The 18,964-nt window shown below is 45.0% G+C and overlaps 1 protein-coding gene across 14 annotated transcripts in view; it reads right to left on the minus strand.

Annotated features, from left to right (window-relative positions):
- Nucleotides 1–271: 271 nt before the first annotated feature.
- SCAI (suppressor of cancer cell invasion) overlaps nucleotides 272–18,964 on the minus strand; it is a 37,660-nt gene continuing 18,967 nt past the window's right edge. For 4 of the 14 annotated variants that reach the window (XM_087879949.1, XM_087879947.1, XM_060684641.2 and 1 more), the window contains 10 exons: nucleotides 17,894–18,046; nucleotides 17,476–17,577; nucleotides 16,119–16,220; nucleotides 14,954–15,032; nucleotides 10,365–10,464; nucleotides 8,821–8,902; nucleotides 6,024–6,096; nucleotides 2,388–2,561; nucleotides 1,057–1,157; nucleotides 272–846 (listed from right to left, as the gene is read on the minus strand). In XM_087879949.1, coding sequence (XP_087736075.1) covers nucleotides 700–846; nucleotides 1,057–1,157; nucleotides 2,388–2,561; nucleotides 6,024–6,096; nucleotides 8,821–8,902; nucleotides 10,365–10,464; nucleotides 14,954–15,032; nucleotides 16,119–16,220; nucleotides 17,476–17,577; nucleotides 17,894–18,046 — 1,113 coding nt within the window. In that variant the 3' untranslated portion in view covers nucleotides 272–699. Of the gene's footprint in view, nucleotides 850–1,056; nucleotides 1,158–2,387; nucleotides 2,562–3,567; nucleotides 3,742–6,023; nucleotides 6,097–8,820; nucleotides 8,903–10,364; nucleotides 10,465–14,953; nucleotides 15,033–16,118; nucleotides 16,221–17,475; nucleotides 17,578–17,893; nucleotides 18,047–18,964 lie in introns of those variants that run through there. The other 10 variants (XM_087879948.1, XM_060684643.2, XM_060684640.2 and 7 more) reach the window with 5 other exon arrangements.

Raw genomic sequence — 18,964 nt, forward strand, 5'->3', positions numbered from 1 at the left:
TGACTTCAATTCACGCTTATTGCTGTCTGCTTTGTACCGTTTGAAGTCCCGCCGTTCAGCTTTTAAATCTTTGGGGAATAGATTACTATTATTATTATTATTATTATTATTTTCTGAATTTTTTTTTTTCACCCTCCTCTCTTCTTCTTTTTTTTTCTCTTTTTTTTTTTTTTTGCTTTCAAATTTTTAAAAACAGTACAAAAATAAAGAATTTGCACACGAGGGCTTAAAAGTGACTGGCTGCATTTTCAATCTCGAGGGAGAGCATGCGTTTGTGTGTGTGTGTGTGTGTTATTGTTGTTGCGTGGCCAGCGATGTCTTCCAAATCAAAAAAAAAAAGAGAGAGAGCTTCAAAACCTACCAGATTGTTTTCAGTCTTAAAATGGTAAAACTTTTCGTGAGGAGAGGTTTGTTTTATTTTTTTTTTATCAAAACTGAATCCCACACAGAATGGAACAGCTGCGCGCCCCCTCCTCCTTTCCATTTTACTTTTTTTTTAAAAAAAGAAAAAAAACAACACCTGTCAAGTTCAAAAATAAAACTCAAGTAAATTCCTGTGTTTCTGTGTGTGTGGAGTGGATGATCGCGTTTAGAAAACTGCACCATTTCCCAAAAAAAAAATGTTGGTTTTTTTTTGCAGCGAGGGTTAAAAACCCTCCAGTGAAAACCTCCGGACCGTGTGTATTTTTTTCTCCGCACTTAATAATCATCGAGGGTAGTCTCCAAAAATACGTTTCGGACATCCAATATCGAAGCCAATTCCAAAATGTGCTTCTGAAGGTGTGGATTTTCTACCGTTTCATCCCTGGGCAGTTGAGGATACGATTCGGGATAATTCCTCGTTTCCTGCTGGAGGAAAAAGAAGGGAAAATAAGGAAACGGCCACAAAAGAGCAACGCAACAGTTCTGAAAAGGACATCAGAATGGTGGTACAAGGAGGGAGGGAGGGAGGGAGGGAGGGAGGGAGGGAGGGAGGGAAGGAAGGAAGGAAGGAAGGAAGGAAGGAAGGAAGGAAGGAAGGAGGGAAGGAAGATAAAGATAGATAGATTGTCATACCCGGAAGATTTTGTGCATTCTCATGGTAGCTGAGCAGAAAATAAACCTTGTTAGAAGCAGGCGCAGGAATTCATCTCCAAAAAACTGGAGAAAGGCCTGGTCTATAATGAGGGGGAAAAGAAAGAGAGAAAACTGAAATTAGATTACCAGATAGTCCTCAATTTATGACCATTCATTTATAATCATTTGAAGTTACGATGGTGCTGAAAAAAAGTCAATATACAATGTACTTCAGTTTATGCCTAACGCAATCTAATTCAACCTACATCTAACACAACCTACTTCAACATATACCTAACACGATGTACTTCAACTTCTACCTAACACAACCTACTTCAATATAAAGGTAAAGGTTCCCCTCGCACATATGTGCTAGTTGTTCCCGACTCTAGGGGGCGGTGCTCATCTCCATTTCAAAGCCGAAGAGCCAGCGCTGTCCGAAGACGTCTCCGTGGTCATGTGGCCGGCATGACTCAACGCCAAAGGCGCACAGAACGCTGTTACCGTCCCACAAAGGTGGTCCCTATTTTTTCTACTGGCATGTTTTACCTGCTTTCAAACTGCTAGGTTGGCAGAAGCTGGGACAAGGAACGGGAGCTCACCCCGTTACGCGGCACTAGGGATTCGAACCGCTGAACTGCCCACCTTTTGATCAACAAGCTCAGCGACTTAGCCACTGAGCCACCTCTTCCCTTCAATATATCAACTGGTAAGTTACCTACACAATAGCTCAACTGATCTAACATGAGCAACATACAGTACGTTGCTTTGAGTTTCTTGTGGTTTTCATTTTGCCAGGATTCAGAAATATTTTCTATCATCTCTACGTTCTCTTGACACGTGTACCACACAACGTTCGCTCCCTTCTTCATTCAAACCACTCACGGGAACACGGGAGATCAAAATCAGAATTCTAAGCCACCTCATGTCAGGGTTCCAACTAACACCCCCCAACGAAAGGAAACTCCGAGGCTTGAAATTCCTCGCAGTTACATTTTATTAGAGATGTCATATCGGCACATCTGGGAAAAACCCGAATCTGAAAGCTCCCAGGTTTTCCCCACCCAAAGGAAAGTCCAAGTCCCTTCCCAGCACCCACAAGTCCATCACATGGTCCAATCCAAGCACCGTCCCAACTGGAGATGCCTCCCAGTTCCAGCCCTCCAGGTGCAGGGCAAGATGTCCTTGACTCTCTGAGAAAGGAATGTTATTTTGACTATATATCACCCTGGCTCCATACAATCCCCCCCCCCTTCCCAGTTTCTCACAGTAGTCAACATGGCAGGTCTGAAGGCTTAATACAAAAGATGGCTTCCAAGGCTGGCACATACCTATGGAGCGGGAATGAGTCAAGAGTTGTGCAATATCCCGGTTGATTTTACGAAGGTAATCGTGGCATTTGTCCCAGAGACTTTTGCGCATGCTTGATAATCCGGAGACAAACAGGAATGCCATTAGAGGGTTGTTCAGGAAGAACGTGAAGAGGCTTCCTCGTTGTGATTGATCTACAAGACAACAACAAAAATCAAAACAATTTCACATTGTACCCAGGAGAAACAAGGCACGAGCGAGCAAGTGAGCAAGAGAGAGAGAGACACACACAGAGATGACCGATAATGACAATTCTGAATTCTCCAACCGTTGCTGAGAAGTTCAGAAGAGCATTTATTGAAGGCCCCTTTATTCATTCTGGTTAGGATAATTTATAATAAAGCTTGGTAGCTTTAACGACGGTCCTTTGTGTGTCGTTTTTATATTACCGTCCCCGTGTTTGGGGGGTGAATTATACAACCGTCCCAGTCCGTTTGCAAATTGGTAGTACGGAAACAAAATGGAATGAATTAATCCGTAGGAGTTTTTGGGGAATGGCGTTTTTTTTTTCCCCCTCTCTCTGCTGGAGACATTCACCGTTTGGTGTCGTTATTGTGGTTGTCGTTGTCGTTTTTAAAATTCTGTTTCCGGCCTTACTCTGTACCAGTTCTTTTCAGTCTTGGTGGCAATTTTAAGATGGGGGACGGATGTCAAATTCTGGGAGTTGGAAGTCCAGCCATTTTAAGAGTCGCCAAATTCAAGAAAACATTCCTCCGGATGACAAATAGCTCTCGACTTGCGATCACAATTGAGCCCCGAATTTCCGTTGCTAAGCGAGGCGGTCGTTAAGTGAGCTTTGCCCCCATTTTACAACCTTCCTTGCCTTCACCGCGGTGAAGTGAATCCATCACCGCAGTCGTTAACGTTAAGCCACACGGATTCGTTCAGCGAATCTGACTCGGCTTGTCCGAAGGTCCCGAAAAAAGGGGATCGCGTGACCCCGGGGGACACTGCAACCGTCATAAATACGAGACGGTCTGAATTTTGATCACGCGGCAACAGCCGTGTGGAAACCGGTCACCGGATCCTTTTTTTTTTTCCAGTGCCGTTGTAACTTCGAACCGAAGTTATATATATTTTCACCATTTTTCCAGGAACCCAGAGAGTTTTCTTTCCCCCTCGTGACGGAAGAGAACTTACCTCTAAAAGCCAAACGGTGAAATCTCCAGCTCCTCTCATGCCTTCAGGGCTGATCACCAAGTTTCCTGTGCCACAAATTATGTCACGAGAGTGGACTTCATGCTGGGAAGGAGTTGGGGAAGGGGCATCTCTCTCTGAGAGTGACACCACTCCACCAGTTACAGTTTATAGGGACTGGAAAAACGGGTGGGAAAATTAATTGGTATCGAGCCGCCTTTCAAACCAGTCAATTAGATAGCTCCCAACTACGAATTCCTAAGGTGCTTTTTTTTTTTTCCAAGAGGCAACTGGGCTTCCTTTGTTTTTCTTCGAAGACGTTTCGCTTCTCATCCGAGAAGCTTCTTCCGCTCTGACTGGATGATGGGGAATGGAAAGGATAAACCTCCACGTGGCTTCAATGAGTCTAAAAAGGACGCAAAAGACCAGCTGTCTGCAAGGAGTATAAATCCTTCCATTTCCCCCAACGTCCAGTCAGAGTTGAAGAAGCTTCTTGGATGAGAAGCGAAACGTCTTCAAAGAAAAACCCAGAAAGTCCAGTTGCCTCTTGGAAAAAAAAAAAAACCCTTTGGGACAACCACGAGCTGATAGATGACGGAGAATCTCCGTAGACATTTGCTAAGGATGCCAGTAAAGTTTCCGCTAAGTCAATCCCAACCAACAAAGTCAGCTTGGCTTGAAACAAAACAGCTGTTAATATCAACACCCAGTGTAACCTTGTTGTACAGTTAGTCCTTTTTTTTTTTAATGATGTCGTAACTCTGAATGGTCACTAAATGAACCGTTGTAAGTCGAGGGCTACGTGTAACAAGGACCTTGCTGTTTTTTTTTTTTCTTTCCGGCACGTTTTAATAAGAGGATCTCTGCGGTTTTTAAATTCCACCCTGTGTCTCATAAAAACTCAACTGGGGAGAGGCCTGGAAACTCCCTCTACATTCCAATGAAAAATTTACGGACTCCCGATTCCAAGATAAGCTACGTTCCTGGGGCTCCATCCAAGCTTTCTTCATCCTAGTTTTCTCTCCTCCGGTCTGATTAAAAAAAAATCTCCAGGAATTGTGCAATGGGCAGAGAATTTTGCTGGCTGGCATGAAAACGTTGCCTTTACGAAGTGAAAATTCTTCCGAGATGAAAGGAATTTTTAATCATCATCAGAATAACACTAAGGACTTTTTTCCTGCCTTCCCCGTTTCTGAAACCGAGGACATCCCTTAAATTCCAAAAGCCCACGGGATGAGAGTTGTTGGCAGGTCACACCGAGCTCTAAGGCTCTGTCCTACACAACCATGGGAACTACAGATCGCTTCTAAGCGGTGCCATTCTCCTTCCTAATTGCTAAAAAACAATAGCTACCCACTTGCCTTCCATGGAGGACCTGTGTACTGCACGAGTCAAAAAGAGGGCTGGGAAAATATCTACAGACCCCTCGCATCCTGGACATAAATTGTTTCAACTCCTACTCTCAAAACGACGCTATAGAGCACTGTTTTCATTGCTGGGATTCAGCCGGCTCTGTCCAGTTCGGGCCGAACCGGTAGTGGCGACTGCAGGAGGCTCCTCCCACCCGCCCAGATGTAATGCGCGAGCAAAGAGCATGCACGGAAGGCCGTGTGCACGCGCACAGGAGGCGTTTGCGCTCACATTTGCGAACCGGTAGGAAAGGTAAGTGAAGCCCACCTCTGGCAGTGTTGTGGGGTTAAACTAAGCACCCCGAGTTCCTTCTAATATAATTGTATGAGAGATCAGGCTTGAGTGAATTTGTTAGAGACTCAGCGTTCATTCTTCACGCTGAGCCGAGCGGCTGGCTTGCCGACGTTTCGTGGTCTGACCGGATAACATCATCCGTCAGCTTACAGGTAGTCCTCGACTTACAACCGTCATTGAGCCCGTGCCTGATTTTACGACCTTTTAGTAAGCGAACACGGCCGCCGTTAAGCAAATTCATTGCCCACAATGGTTTTTTATTTATTTATTTATTTATTTATTTGCCAGAAACCGGAAGTACAGGCAGTCCTCGGCTTACGACCACAATGGAGCCAACAATTGTTGCTAAGCGAGACAGTTGTTAAAGAGAGTTTTATCGCATTTTACAACCTTTTCTTTCCACAATCCTTAAGGGAATCCCGGTAGCTTGTTAAGTTAATAACCCGGTTGTTAAGCGAATCTCGCTTTCCCGTCGTCTTTGCTTGTCGGAAAGTTGCCAAAGGGAATCACGTGATATACACACCCCCGGGACACCACGGCCTGTCGTAAATACGAGTCCGTCTGAATTTGGATCACATGATTCAGGGGGTAGCTGCAACGGCCGTAAGACTGAAAAAACCGCTCCTGAGTCCCATTTTTTTTTTCCAGTGCAGTTATAACTTCAACCAGTCGCTAAATGTGCTGTCGTAGGTCGAGGACTGCCTGTAAACAGCTTCTCAGCCCACATCAAAACTCGCGATCCCGTGACTGCCTACCTTGCAACGCTTTCGGATACGTGGTCGGAGAAAGCAAACAGACCAGCGGCTGCCCGAATAAATTGGTGAAATTCTAGAAAGGAAGCAGAAAGAAAGCGTCTTGGAGACAATTTCACTCATCATCATCATCATCATCATCATCCTCATCGTATCTTGTGGGACTTTCGACTACAGACAAATCATCATTTGGAACCCAACACGCCAGATATCACAGTCGTCGAAAACCGAAATGTACAATTTATTGACATCGCGGTACCAGGAGATGCCAGAGTCGAAGAAAAAGGAATTTTTAATCAAATCCACGCCCACATCCAGTTCTGTACGAGAAGCATGTGTTCAATCTGTCGGACTCAGGAATCCGTAAACAGGAGTTTACGTTGTGCATCAGGAAATCATATGGACGACACAACGGGATATTTCTCCCAGCATGGAAGGCCCATGCTGAGAAGCAAAATTGCTTTTTTTTTCCTTGCCAAGGACTTTTTTCTTCTTCTTAGCATATTCCTCGCGGCGGGAATGATATGGGGAGGATGCTGTGAATTTTAGCAGGGGGTTACCCGGAGGGGAGGGGGAACTGAGAACAGAGGTAGTCCCCGATTTATGGCTGCATTTGAGCCCAGAATTTATGTCACCTGAAAAACAGCCACTTTTTTCAGTGCCTGTTGCAACTTCAAACGGTCACTAAATGAATGGTCGTAAGTGGAGGACTACCTGGGTGCCAGCAACTGCACCAGCTTTGTATTTCCTCCCTGATATTGAGGAACTAACCTATAAAACAACAATTCCTTTTCCGAGGGGGTCAGACCAGGGTTGAAATGCTCCCGGTTCGGACCGGATCGCCCAATCCGGTAGCGATGGTGGCGGATGGTTCGGAGAACAGGTAGCAAAAATCCCTGCACCCCCGCCCCATGCCCAGCTGAGCTGCGCGATCATCAGAGGCTTCCCACCTCCCCTTTGGCGGAAAAAATGCTTTTAAAAGTTGGCTTTTAAAAGCATTTTTTTCTGCAACTTCTTAAGGTTGTAGAAAAAATGCTTTTAAAAGCCTTTGACGATCCCAGCTGAGTTGCCTGATCGTCAGAGGCTTTTAAAAGCATTTTTTTCTGCAACTTCTTAAGGTTGTAGAAAAAATGCTTTTAAAACTAAAAAAAAAAAGTTGGCCACCGCCACCCAGTCACATTACCCCCACCACCACCAAGCCATGCCCACAGAACCGGTAGTAACAAATTTTACATTTCATCACTGGGTCAGACTAATAAAGTTTCGTTAAACTAATCCCTCCTAAAATGATATATTAAAAACCAGCAGGGTTTACTCAGAATAATACTCATTTCCCCAGCTCGGCATCCTTTCTTTCATTGCCTCTCTCCTTTTCTCTCTCTCTCTCTTTTTCTCTCTCTCTCTTTTCTCCTTTCTTTCTCTCTCTTCTCCCTTTCTTTCTCTTTTCTTTCTTTCCCTCATTTTAAATCGTTTTTAATTGGGTTACTGATTTTAGTTTGGTATTGTATTGTGATTTGTATTGAAGTTGTCATTTTGTAAGCTGCCTTGAGTCCCTAGGGAGAAAGGCGGCATATAAATCGCAATAAACAAATAAATAAATAAAATAAAATAAATTTCCTCTTTTTCTCTTTTCTTTCTCTCTTTTCTTTCTTTCTCTCTTCTTTCTTTCTCCATTTCTTTCTCTTTTTTCTCTCTCTCCCTTTCTCTCTTTTCTCTTTCTCTTTCCCTTTTCTTTCTCTGTTTTTCTCTGTCTTTCTTTTTCCTCTTTCTTTCTTTCTCCCTCCCTCCCTCCCTCTCTCTCTCTCTTTCTTCCCCATCTTTTAGCAATGTGCTGATTAAGTACAATGCTTCTGTCTGAGACGGAGGCAGCTCAAGCAGATTTATGAGTTGAAGAGCTTGGGGGGGGGGGGGAATAATTCCTGTCTGCAGGTCTGTGCAAAATAGCAGCCAGGGCAGAGTTGCTGGCCTTAGCAAAAAAGGAAGAAAATATGAACGAAGGGGTGGAAATAAATAAACAATGGCTGCCAAAAAGTGCTCCGTGGACCTGGCCAACTCAGTTGGCCAGCTTTAGCAATTCGCAACAGGCTAATCCATCAAGTAGAATCCCAAGAGCAAACCAACTTCAAAGGAAGGGCCGCTGTAAGGCATGAATGCGGGAAAAACACATGTAAATGGCAGGATTTCCCTGCAGTCCTCGGTGCTTTAACTCCATAAGGAACGTTGGAAAACCAAGAACAGATATTTGCTTATAGTCCACCGTTATCGTTTTTATAAATCAGCCAGAACTCTAGTTCTGTCTTTATAAAGACAGAACTAGAACTCACATTCTCCTAGCGTCTGGCCTAAAGTCACCCAGCCTCCTTTTATGCCTAAGGCGGAACTACAACTCACGTCTCCTGGTGATTGGCCTAAAGTCACTCAGCCAGCTTTCATATCTAAGACGGAACTAGAACTCACATTCTCCTAGCATCTGGCCTAAAGTCACCCAGTCTCATTTTATGCCTAAGACGGAACTAAAACTCACGTCTCCTGGTGATTGGCCTAAAGTCACCCAGCCAGCTTTCATATCTAAGACGGAACTAGAACTCACATTCTCCTAGTGTCTGGCCTAAAGTCACCCAGCCTCATTTTATGCCTAAGACGGAACTACAACTCACGTTTCCTGGTGATTGGCCTAAAGTCACCCAGCCAGCTTTCATATCTAAGACGGAACTAGAACTCACATTCCATTCCATACGTAAGCCCAATATTATCCCTGGATGATATGCTCAAGAGGACTAGTAACTCTAAATAGGCTTACCTTGTAGGCGACGCTGTTCGACGAATCCACTATGACGAACAGAGGCTTCCTGGTGAAAGGATAGAGATCACCAGGGTGCAAGCTGTAGGGGGAAGAAATCCAGAATGTGTAAGAAAGAGACGGCAAGGAAAGTCGTAAAATGGGGCAAACTCACTTCACAAATGTTTCGCTTAGCATCAGAAATGTTGGGCTCCCATGTGGTCGTAACTCAAGGACTACCATATTCCAGGGGTGAAATCAACTTACCTTCCCTACCGGCTCAGAAGTGCGCGCGAGTGCCATCGTCACGTCCAATTTTTCACCCTCTGTGCATGCGCAAAGCCTTCTGCGCATGGGCAGAGGGTCAAAAATGGGTTACTTCCTGGTTTTAACCTGGTTTTAATGACCTCTGGGCTGGTGGGCGGAGCCTCTCGCGGCCGCCACTTCAGGTTTGCCAAACCATGAGCCGGACCAGCAGGATTCACCACTGCCACATTACCCTCCCCCCCCCCAAAAATAAGGCCTATTCCTTGAGGAAATTGGCTGCCTCGGAGTTTTATTTGCTTTGGATGTGTTACTTGGAACCTGACATCCCATCCGGTCCTAAGAGCAGGATTGCCTATATACCATATTTTTCGAAGTATAAGACGCCCCTTTTCCCCCCTCAAAAAAGAGGGTGAAAATCTGGGTGCATTATACTCCGAACGTAGCCACGCCCAGCCTCTCAAGCGGAGGTTTCAGAGGCTGAAAAAAGCATCAGAAACGAAGCTTCAGAAAAAAAGCCTCCAAACAGAGCTTCAGAAAAAAAGCCTCCAAACAGAGCTTCAGAAAAAAAGCCTCCAAACAAGAGCTTCAGAAAAAGGCCTCCAAACAAGAGCTTCAGAAAAAAAGCCTTCAAACAGAGGTTCAGAAAAAGCCTCCAAACAAGAGCTTCAGAAAAAAAGCCTCCAAACAGAGCTTCAGAAAAAAAGCCTCCAAACAAGAGCTTCAGGAAAAAAGCCTCCAAACAGAGGTTCAGAAAAAAAGCCTCCAAACAAGAGCTTCAGAAAAAAAAGCCTCCAAACAGAGCTTCAGAAAAAAAGCCTCCAGAGATTCAGAAAAAGCCTCCAAACAGAGCTTCAGAAAAAGCCTCCAAACAAGAGCTTCAGAAAAAAAAGCCTCCAAACAAGAGCTTCAGAAAACAAGCCTCTGAAACAGAGCTTCAGAAAAAACAAAGTTTCAGAGGCTTTTTTTCTGAAGCTCTGTTTCGGAGGCTTTTAGAAGCAGAATTTTTTTTTTTTCTGAAACAGAGTTTCAGAAGTTTCAGAGGCAGAAAAAAAAAAGCAAGGCACAGAGCTCACAACCAACGAACCTGTTGCTAAAATTCACCTCTGGGAACAGCTGATTGGGGGTATTCCGGGAGGCCAATCCACCCGCCAATCAGCTTTTTTCTTATTTTCCTCCGCAAAAACTAAGGTGCGTCTTATACTCCGGTGCGTCTTATACTCCGAAAAATACGGTAATTTGATGTCTACGGCCATCAGTCTCGCAGAGGATGTCCAGTTTCCCAGGAATAAGCAACTCACCAATGCATTTCCTTGTACAACTGGTTCCGTTTGTGCATTCCGTCTCCGTTTATGATATCCCGGTTGCTATTCGTCAGGACACCCCCAAAATCGTAGGGACCTGCAGGGAGCAAATGGGAGGTAAGGACCAGCGGCTGTCTTGGCGACGAGCTAAACACAGAATATAAAGGACCCCAAAAATTCCAGGAGGAAGAATTTCGACAGTAGTTGAAAGAGCTAAGGGATGACTAGCTAGACAACAAACCTTGGGTTGAAACCATCCATCTTAGAGGCCGACAGGTTTGAGAAGCACTGAGATGTTTGGAAGTTAAAGAGGTTGAAAGGGTGAATATGTTGGTTGCAGGTAGTCCTCAACTTACGGCAGTTCGTTTAGCGGCCGTTCGAAGTTATAAGGTACTGAAAAATGCCACTTACAACTGTTTTTTCACGGCGACCATCCCCATGATTCTGGGATCCAAAATTCGGACACGTGGCAACTGGCATGTACTTATGACGGTTGCAGTGTCCCGGGGTCATGTGATTCCCCTCACCAACGAAGTCCATGGGAAGGCCAGGCTCAATTTAACGACCGGGTGACTTAACGTATCACCTGCAGCGACTCGCTGAACGACCGTGGTAAGAAAAGTCATAAAAACGTGGCAAAGTTCACTCAACAAACGTCTCAGCGGCAGAGATTTGGGGCTCCATCGTGGCCGTAAGTTAAGGACTTGCCTGCACGTTTCCAATAACCCAAATGGAGACAAATTTGTTCACGCCCAACCGAGTTGGGCGGGAAAGACAATTCACTTGATATGGCCCAAAGGGCTAATCAATAAATAAAAAATTGAAAGACAATTCTATAAATCAGGGTTAGATGCTGGACTATATGCCCCCTTCTCCATTGAAACGTCTGACTGAGGACTCCTCACCACAGAGAGATATAGAGGTGATTGCAAAGAGTTGAGATTGGCTTGAAGCAGTGGTGGGTTTCTACCAGTTCGGGCGAATAGGTAGCGGCGGAGGCAGCAGGAGGCTTCACCCACCCACCCAGACGTCATCACGGATGCTATGCGCAGAAGCGTTGCACGCGAGCAAAGCGAGCGCACACACGTGCATTCACAGTTCCAAACCAGTACTGAAGGTACCGTGTTTCCCCGAAAATAAGACCCTGTCTTATATTTTTTTGAACCCTGAAATAAGCGCCTGGTCTTATTGCCATGCGCTCAAAAGCCTGATTGAGCTTATTATCAGGGGATGTCTTATTTTGGGGAAAACAGGATAGATAGATAGATAGATAGATAGATAGATAGATAGATAGATAGAGATAGATAGATAGATAGATAGATAGAAAGAAAGAAAGAAAGAAAGAAAGAAGATAGACAGTAGATAGATAGATATGATAGATACCGTGTTTCCCCGAAAATAAGACCCTGTCTTAATTTTTTTTGAACCCTGAAATAAGCGCCTGGTCTTATTGCCATGCGCTCAAAAGCCCGATTGGGCTTATTATCAAGGGATGTCTTATTTTGGGGGAAACAGAGTAGATAGATAGATAGATAGATAGATAGATAGTAGACAGTAGATAGATAGATATGATAGATACCGTGTTTCCTCAAAAATAAGACCCTGTCTTATATTTTTTTGAACCCTGAAATAAGCGCTTGGCCTTTTTGCCATGCGCTCAAAAGCCCAATTGGGCTTATTATCAGGGGATGTCTTATTTTGGGGGAAACAGGGTAAGTGAAACCCACTACTGGCTTGAAGGCATCTCATCAATCACTCAATGCACCCTTTTAATGGAGAGCCAAAGCCACGTTATCTGTAACAGCTCTTGATCGTCCATAAATCCAGGAACGACTCTTGACCAGATGGATCTTTTGCGTTGGATGTGTTCCTTCGTGACTATAACAAGCCATGACATGATTCATGGGGGTTTTCCTAACAGACCAAGGCTTGGTGTGACATGCGGTCTAAATCACGGCCTAAAGAAGCAGAGACCAAGGTGAGCAGAAACTTCTCTTAACATTTGGGTCTTAAGAGATGAGAAAGAATTGTACTTGCGCAAGCCTGGAAAATGTCCACTATACCAACAGACTGTGCAATAATCTGGAAAATCTTCAAATGTGCAGAAATGGACAAACTTACTTTAGAATTAAATAATAAGGAAGACTCGGAATACTGCTTAACTTGGGAAAATTAGTTATCAATGGATAGAAGTTAAAAATAAGGAATGCATAGAATAAAATAAGATATAAGTTGTGTTTAAATCTGTCGATTAAGTAGGAATATGCGGAAATAGATGGTCAAAGTTAAGAATTACGTACCGTCAGAAAGACGTTGAATTGTCTAATTATTACGGATGTATTTTTTGTTATAGATGTATTTTAACTTGTATTTTTGGATTTTGAACGTTAATAAAGATTTATATATAACTAGCTGTACCCGGCCACGCGTTGCTGTGGCCCAGTCTTGTGGGTATACAATATTTTTTGACCGAGTGCCACTAATTTCCCTCTGTAGCTCAGGTCGTGCCTACTTTGGCTCCGTCCCAGTTTGCTGCGGGTGTAAGAGCTGATTTCCCAGCTTGCCGGTATAATCGCCTTCACCTTCGCAGCTCTCCGCACCACAGGCGGCATCGGGGTCCCTGCCAAAAGTACGGCATACTCCGTTAATCGGGAGGACGCTTCGCGGCGGTTGACATTTCCCGCCATTTTGCTTGTGGGTTTGGTGGCGGTGGCGCTGAGGGGAAAAGACCCGCCTCGCACCTGCCATTGTGGTGCTGCGACGTTAAAGTCCAAAAAGATAGTATAGCATGTGTTGCTTTTACGTCCGACAGATGGCGCTGTTTTTTAAAAAAAAGCATGTTTTTACCTGTCACAGGTGTGACATCTATATAATATAGGTATATAAAAACACGCGCGCATTCGAATGCAACGTTGTGTCAACATTTCAAAGCAATCGGTGAAGAACTTTCGGAGATTTACGATTTTGAACAAACGAACATTTTACATTTTTATTTATATAGATTAAAAGAGAGAGAGAGAGAGAGAGAGAGAGATGAGAAATGGCACGTAAGGATTTGGAGGGCCTTGAGCTACAGTTTTTTTAATTTTTTTTAATTTTAATTTTTTTATTTTTAATTAGATTTATATGCCGCCCTTCTCCGGAGACTCAGGGCGGCTTACAATGCGCTAAGCAATAGCCTTCATACTTTTGTATATTTATACAAAGTCAGCTTATTGCCCCCACAAACTGGGTCCTCAATTTACCTACCTTAGAAAGTATGGAAGGCTGAGTCAACCTTGAGCCTGGGGAGATTCGAACTTGCAATAATTGCAGACAGCTGAATGTTAATAACAGTGCTTTTGGTCTGTTGAGCTATCCAGGCTCCACCCACAAGTTCCCATTCTACTTAAAGAGACCGTAAGGTGGACATCTCAAAGTTAGAGGTAGAGTATCAAAGGCAAGGACCTCACAAAACATAAGACAGCAAAAGAGCAGGACAGAATAGCAAGAGTCGGAAGGGACCTCGGAGATCTTCTAGCCCAACCTCTTTGCTCTAGCAGGAAACAAAACCGACCGAACACAAAAACACACACTGCAAAATCTGGTTAACCGCTTTTCCAAAGCTATTTTGGGGGGGGGGGAAGAGGATGGGACCCACAACCATCTCTTATTTTATAGGGAGAAGTTTTGTTGGGAGAAATGAGCGAGGGAAGACTCTGGAAAAGTTTATGATTCATGCAAGGAAGAATGTAACAAACATGCATTTTTATAAAGGAATGCAAATCTCAAAAATGGATGGAATGAAGTGGGTACAACGTCCATGTTAAAGGGGTCCCTTGGTTTTGGGGATGGGGGGGGTGGGGGGCAGCAGACCTGATTCCACCAGATCTTTTAATTTTCTCCAAGGATTCAGCAGCAATTTTTTTTTTTAAAAGAAAGTGGGAGGAAGGAGGAGGAGGAGGAGGAGGAGGAGCTGGGAGGGGAAAGGGGTTAAGCCACAGATAGTCCTTTGACCAAGGAAGGACACAGAAGTGAGGATTGGAGGACGGAAACTACCGAGGTCATGAAAAAGGCTTGAATTGTCACGACAAACAAGGAGACGGCCACCACGTCGCTCCCCCAAGACCACGTTGGAAAGCTGTTAAAGGTCTGGTTTTCAAAAAACAAAAAACAGGCCAGGTAAAGCAGAAAAACATCAGAATTTTGGACACTTTCCAAAGTGTCAGGTGGTATGATCCACCATAGTCCGTAAGAACATCTCTGCTTCGTCACACTCTACCGGATGTTCTCCGTAAGAAGCCCTGGAGCATCTCAGGGGCTTCTTCAACCCCTTCTTCTCCAGATGGACGTGACCCATCAGTGGTAGGGTGGAAAGGGCTCCAGCCCCACAAAAGGGGAGTGTGTTGAAACCGGAAAGGACCAGAATTAGGCCCCTGATAGGTATGGCCCAAAGAGTGGAAAGCCCACCCAAGACCCAACGAAGGAGAACATCAGCTTCTCCGGAGAGCAGGCTTAGGGTTAAGTGTGGAGGCCGCCTTGCTGCCCTCGAACCGTCGAGATAATTCAAGCCGTGTTCACGACAGGAAGCATTCCTTTATTTGTACCTTCACTATCCGAACGACCTGAAGGGAAGACCCCGGTGGCTGACAGGTAGATCAACAGCACGCTGTTGGCAGGCAGCTCCTGAAAAAGAGACCAGAAGAGAGAGAGAGGGAGACAGGGAGGGAGGGAGGAAAGAAGGAAGAGAGGAAGGAAGGAGGGAGGGAGGGAGGGAGGAAAGAAAGAAAGAAGGGAGGGAGGGAGGGAGAGAGAAAGGAAGGAGAAGGGAGGGAGGAGAGAGGGAGGGAGGGAGGAAAGAAGAGACAAAGGAGGGAGGGAGGGAAGGAGGAAGGAAGAAAGGGGAAGAGGGAGGGAGGGAAGAGAGAAGGGAGGGAGGGAGGAAAGTAGAGACGAAGGAGGGAGGGAGGGAGGGAGGAAGGAGGGAGGGAGGAAGGAAAGAAGGGAGGGGAGGGAGGGAGGAAAGAGAAGGAAGAGAGGAAGGGAGGGAAGAAGGAAGGAAGGGGAAGAGGGAGGGAGGAAAGAGAAGGAAGGGAGGGAGGGAAGGAAGTAAGAAGGGAGGGAGGGAGGGAGGAAGGAAGAAAGGGGAAGAGGGAGGGAGGGAAGAGAGAAAGGAGGGAGGGAGGGAGGGAGGAAAGAAGGGAGGGGAAGGAGGGAGGGAGGAAAGAGAAGGAAGGGAGGGAGGGAAGGAAGAAGGGAGGAGGGAAGGAAGGAAGGAAGAAGGGAAGGAGGGAGAGAGGAAAGAGAGAAGGGAGGGAGGGAGGAAGGAAGGAATTGAAGTCAGGAAGATGTATTTGGGAAGAGAGACACATTTGAAGATCTGCTATCACAGGTGAACCAAAACCCAAACGGATAAATCTAGGGGAGAACAAACGACATCAACCCCGAAGCCAGCTCATTCTCTCAAGTCAAAAGAATCCTTTCGGCACCACAAGGTGAAACCCGCACAGAATCTATTTGTACCCACAGAGGAAAATATTTGCAGCTCAGGGGTCGAAAGCGTGGGGTCCTTGGTAACTTCCCGAGCTCGGTTGTTTCCTAGCAGACGTTTCATGACCCAACTAGGTAACGTCATCCGTCTGTCTGTCTCCTATCCAGAAGGATCGCCACCACCTTCTCTGAACCTCACTTATGACGGCCTCCAGTTAGGGACAGGTGAGATTTTAAGCTCCTCTCAGGAGATGGGACCAGCCTCACCTCTGCTTCACAAACCTTAAATGATGCCGCGAGGAAGGTGTAGAGCTGGCTGAAGGTTGGCTTGTACAGCAGGTATTTGTGAGGGTTTTCCCTTCGGGCTGGTTTTTCGGTGCTCTCCTGCGGAAGAGAGAAACACACCTCCTTCAAGAAGTGCCAAGTTGTTGTGGTTATTGTTGTGTTTTTTTCCCAAAGACAGAAGAGACTTGCTTTCTTTGATATGACTGGCGTTTCACACAACATCGGGGCTTCTTCTTTTGTTATTTCTTTGTTTGAAGCAAATGTACATGGCCACCCAAGTCCCGTAGAGAATACAATCCGCAACATTAAAAAAAAAAAAAGGAAGATAAAAGCCCCATTTCTCTCTCTCTCTCTCACACCCACACACACAGCAACAGCAAAACCATCACATTGACCACTTGATCATCTCCAGCAGGGAGCACAACGGCACTGAGAAAAATCACATCTTTTGGGCCTTTTGGGAAGGAAGGAAGGAAGGAAGGAAGGAAGGAAGGAAGGAAGGAAGGAAAGAAAGAAAGAAAAGGGAGGGAGAGAAAGAAAGAAAGAAAGAAAGAAAGAAAGAAAGAAAGAAAGAAAGAAAGAAAGAAAAGGGAGGGAGAGAAAGAAAGAAAGAAAGAAAGAAAGAAAGAAAGAAAGAAAGAAAGAAAGAAAGAAAAGGGAGGGAGAGAAAGGAAGAAAGAAAAGGGAGGGAGAGAAAGGAAGGAAAAGAGAGAAGGAGAGAGGAGGGAGGAAGGAAGGGGAAGTAGGGAGAGGAAGGAAGGAAGGAGGGAGGGAGGGAGGGAAGGAAAAGAGGGAAGGAAAAGAGAGAAGGAGGGAGGGAGGAAGAAGGAAGGGGAAGGAAGGAGAGAGAGGAAGGAAGGAGGGAAAAGAGGGAAGGAAGAAGGAAGGGGAAGGAAGGAGAGAGAGGAGGGAGGGAAGGAAGGAAGGGAGGGAAGGAAAAGAGAGAAGGAGGAAGGAGGGAATAAGTCAGGGGAAAGAGGGAGGGAAAACCCATTTTGGGCGTCCCGTTGTCATTTTTATTCCGTTAGCCTCAAAAGAGCAAAACCCAATTTCTCCAGACAGCACCAGTCAGCATTCAGAAGACCTAAATTCAAGCTCATCATCCCAATTCCCCCTCCCCACCCACCCACCCCAAGTTACTGAATCTCTCTGGGTTAATTCTTTCGCCCCAGGCCCTGGGCATTCCTGGAGGAATTGCAGGAACGCGTAAAATCGGACAAAGACAGGACGCTGGGGAGGAATACCTGCGAGGCTCAGGACGGCAGCTCTAAAGCGCCTGCCATGCCGCTGACACCCCCCACCCCCCAATTCCAAGGAACACCAACCGCGCGACAATATTACGCGGGAGACTTGCCTGCAGCCCCGGCTTGTTCATCTGCGTGGCGAGATTCATGGGCTCCCTCTCCAGCGCCTGCAGCATCCGGAACATGTCGATTGTCAGTTCACTAAACTTCACCTACCGGAAAAAAACCAGGGGGCGCTTTAAACCAGGTTGGAGATGGCCCCAACGCTCGGTGCCCTGAAAAGTAGCTCCGCTGCTTGAGACGTTCCTCTCCCACAAAATAGAATAACGGAGTTGGAAGGGACCTTGGGTGACATACGATGGCCGTTAAGTGTGAAAAACGGTCCTGTCCCCTTTTTCAACTTCAAACGGTCACTAAACGGAACGCTTGTAAGTCGAGGACCAGGTGTATACCAGATAACGTCCGCTCTGTCACGGCGACGTGCGGTGACATACACAGGCACCCGGGGGGGGGGGGGGGACGACCCACCTGATTGTTGCAATTGCCAATAATGAGAGCGTCGGCCAGCGTTAACTGCCCCACGATCATGCCTTGTTCCAGCAGAGGGGCTCCCGTTTCGGAGAGGCGGTTGGACAGGATAACCAGAGTGTTGTCATCGTTCAAAACCATGACTGGGTCTGCCTAGAAAGAAGACCAAGATGGTGAAGAGTCTGAAGAACCAATCCCAATAGATTAATCTTAAGAGATTGCATGCGATAAAGGAGTAGAAATCAGCACGGCCAATGTGTTTTTCCATATATGTGGTCCTCGCCTTACGATCACAATTGAGAAAAACCTCACAAAAAAACAGAACCTTGTTTCTTTTCTTTACCTAACAGCAGGGTGGATTTGATTTAAATCGAGCCGATTTAAATCATGATTTAAATCACCAGTAAAAAGGCTTGATTTAAATCAACTCGATTTAAATCATAATTTTTAAGGAGCAACTGTCATCTCTGCTACTCTGCTACTGTTGTTCCGCCAGGCCGGGCTATCAACATAACGATTTTAAATTGGGGTATTTTAAATTTTTGGGATTTTAATTGGAGCCTAATTATTTAATGATTTTAAATTTTAATCGTTGTTTTGTTCTGTGTTTTTAAATAGGCTGTACACCGCCCTGAGTCCTTCGGGAGAAGGGTGGTATAGAAATAAAATTATTATTATTATTATTATTATTATTATTATTATTATTATTATTATTACTCCTTTGACCTGCTGTTGACTCACCGATAGTCCCAGTGTTGCAGAATATACAGCCTCGTGCTACATAACTAAGCTCCATTTCATGCTGAATAAACTAAATTATTTATGTATCTTAAATAGAAAACTATCTTACGATAGATTTTTACCCCAAAAGTTTTGTATTAAAATAAATTCAATAAAAATCAAAAAAAACTTATTTAAATAAAAAAATCCGATTTAAATCAAAAAAATCCGATTTAAATCAAAAAAATCTTATTTTTTTTGATTTTTTAAAAAAAATCATTAATTTTTATCCATCCTGCCTAACAGATCAGAATTTATCTGGCCGGGGGGGGGGGGGGGAGAAACAGCCAA

Source organism: Pantherophis guttatus, chromosome 16 (genome assembly GCF_059756535.1).
Source record: "Pantherophis guttatus breed Tessera chromosome 16, ASM5975653v1, whole genome shotgun sequence".
NCBI classification, from domain to species: Eukaryota; Metazoa; Chordata; class Lepidosauria; order Squamata; family Colubridae; genus Pantherophis; species Pantherophis guttatus.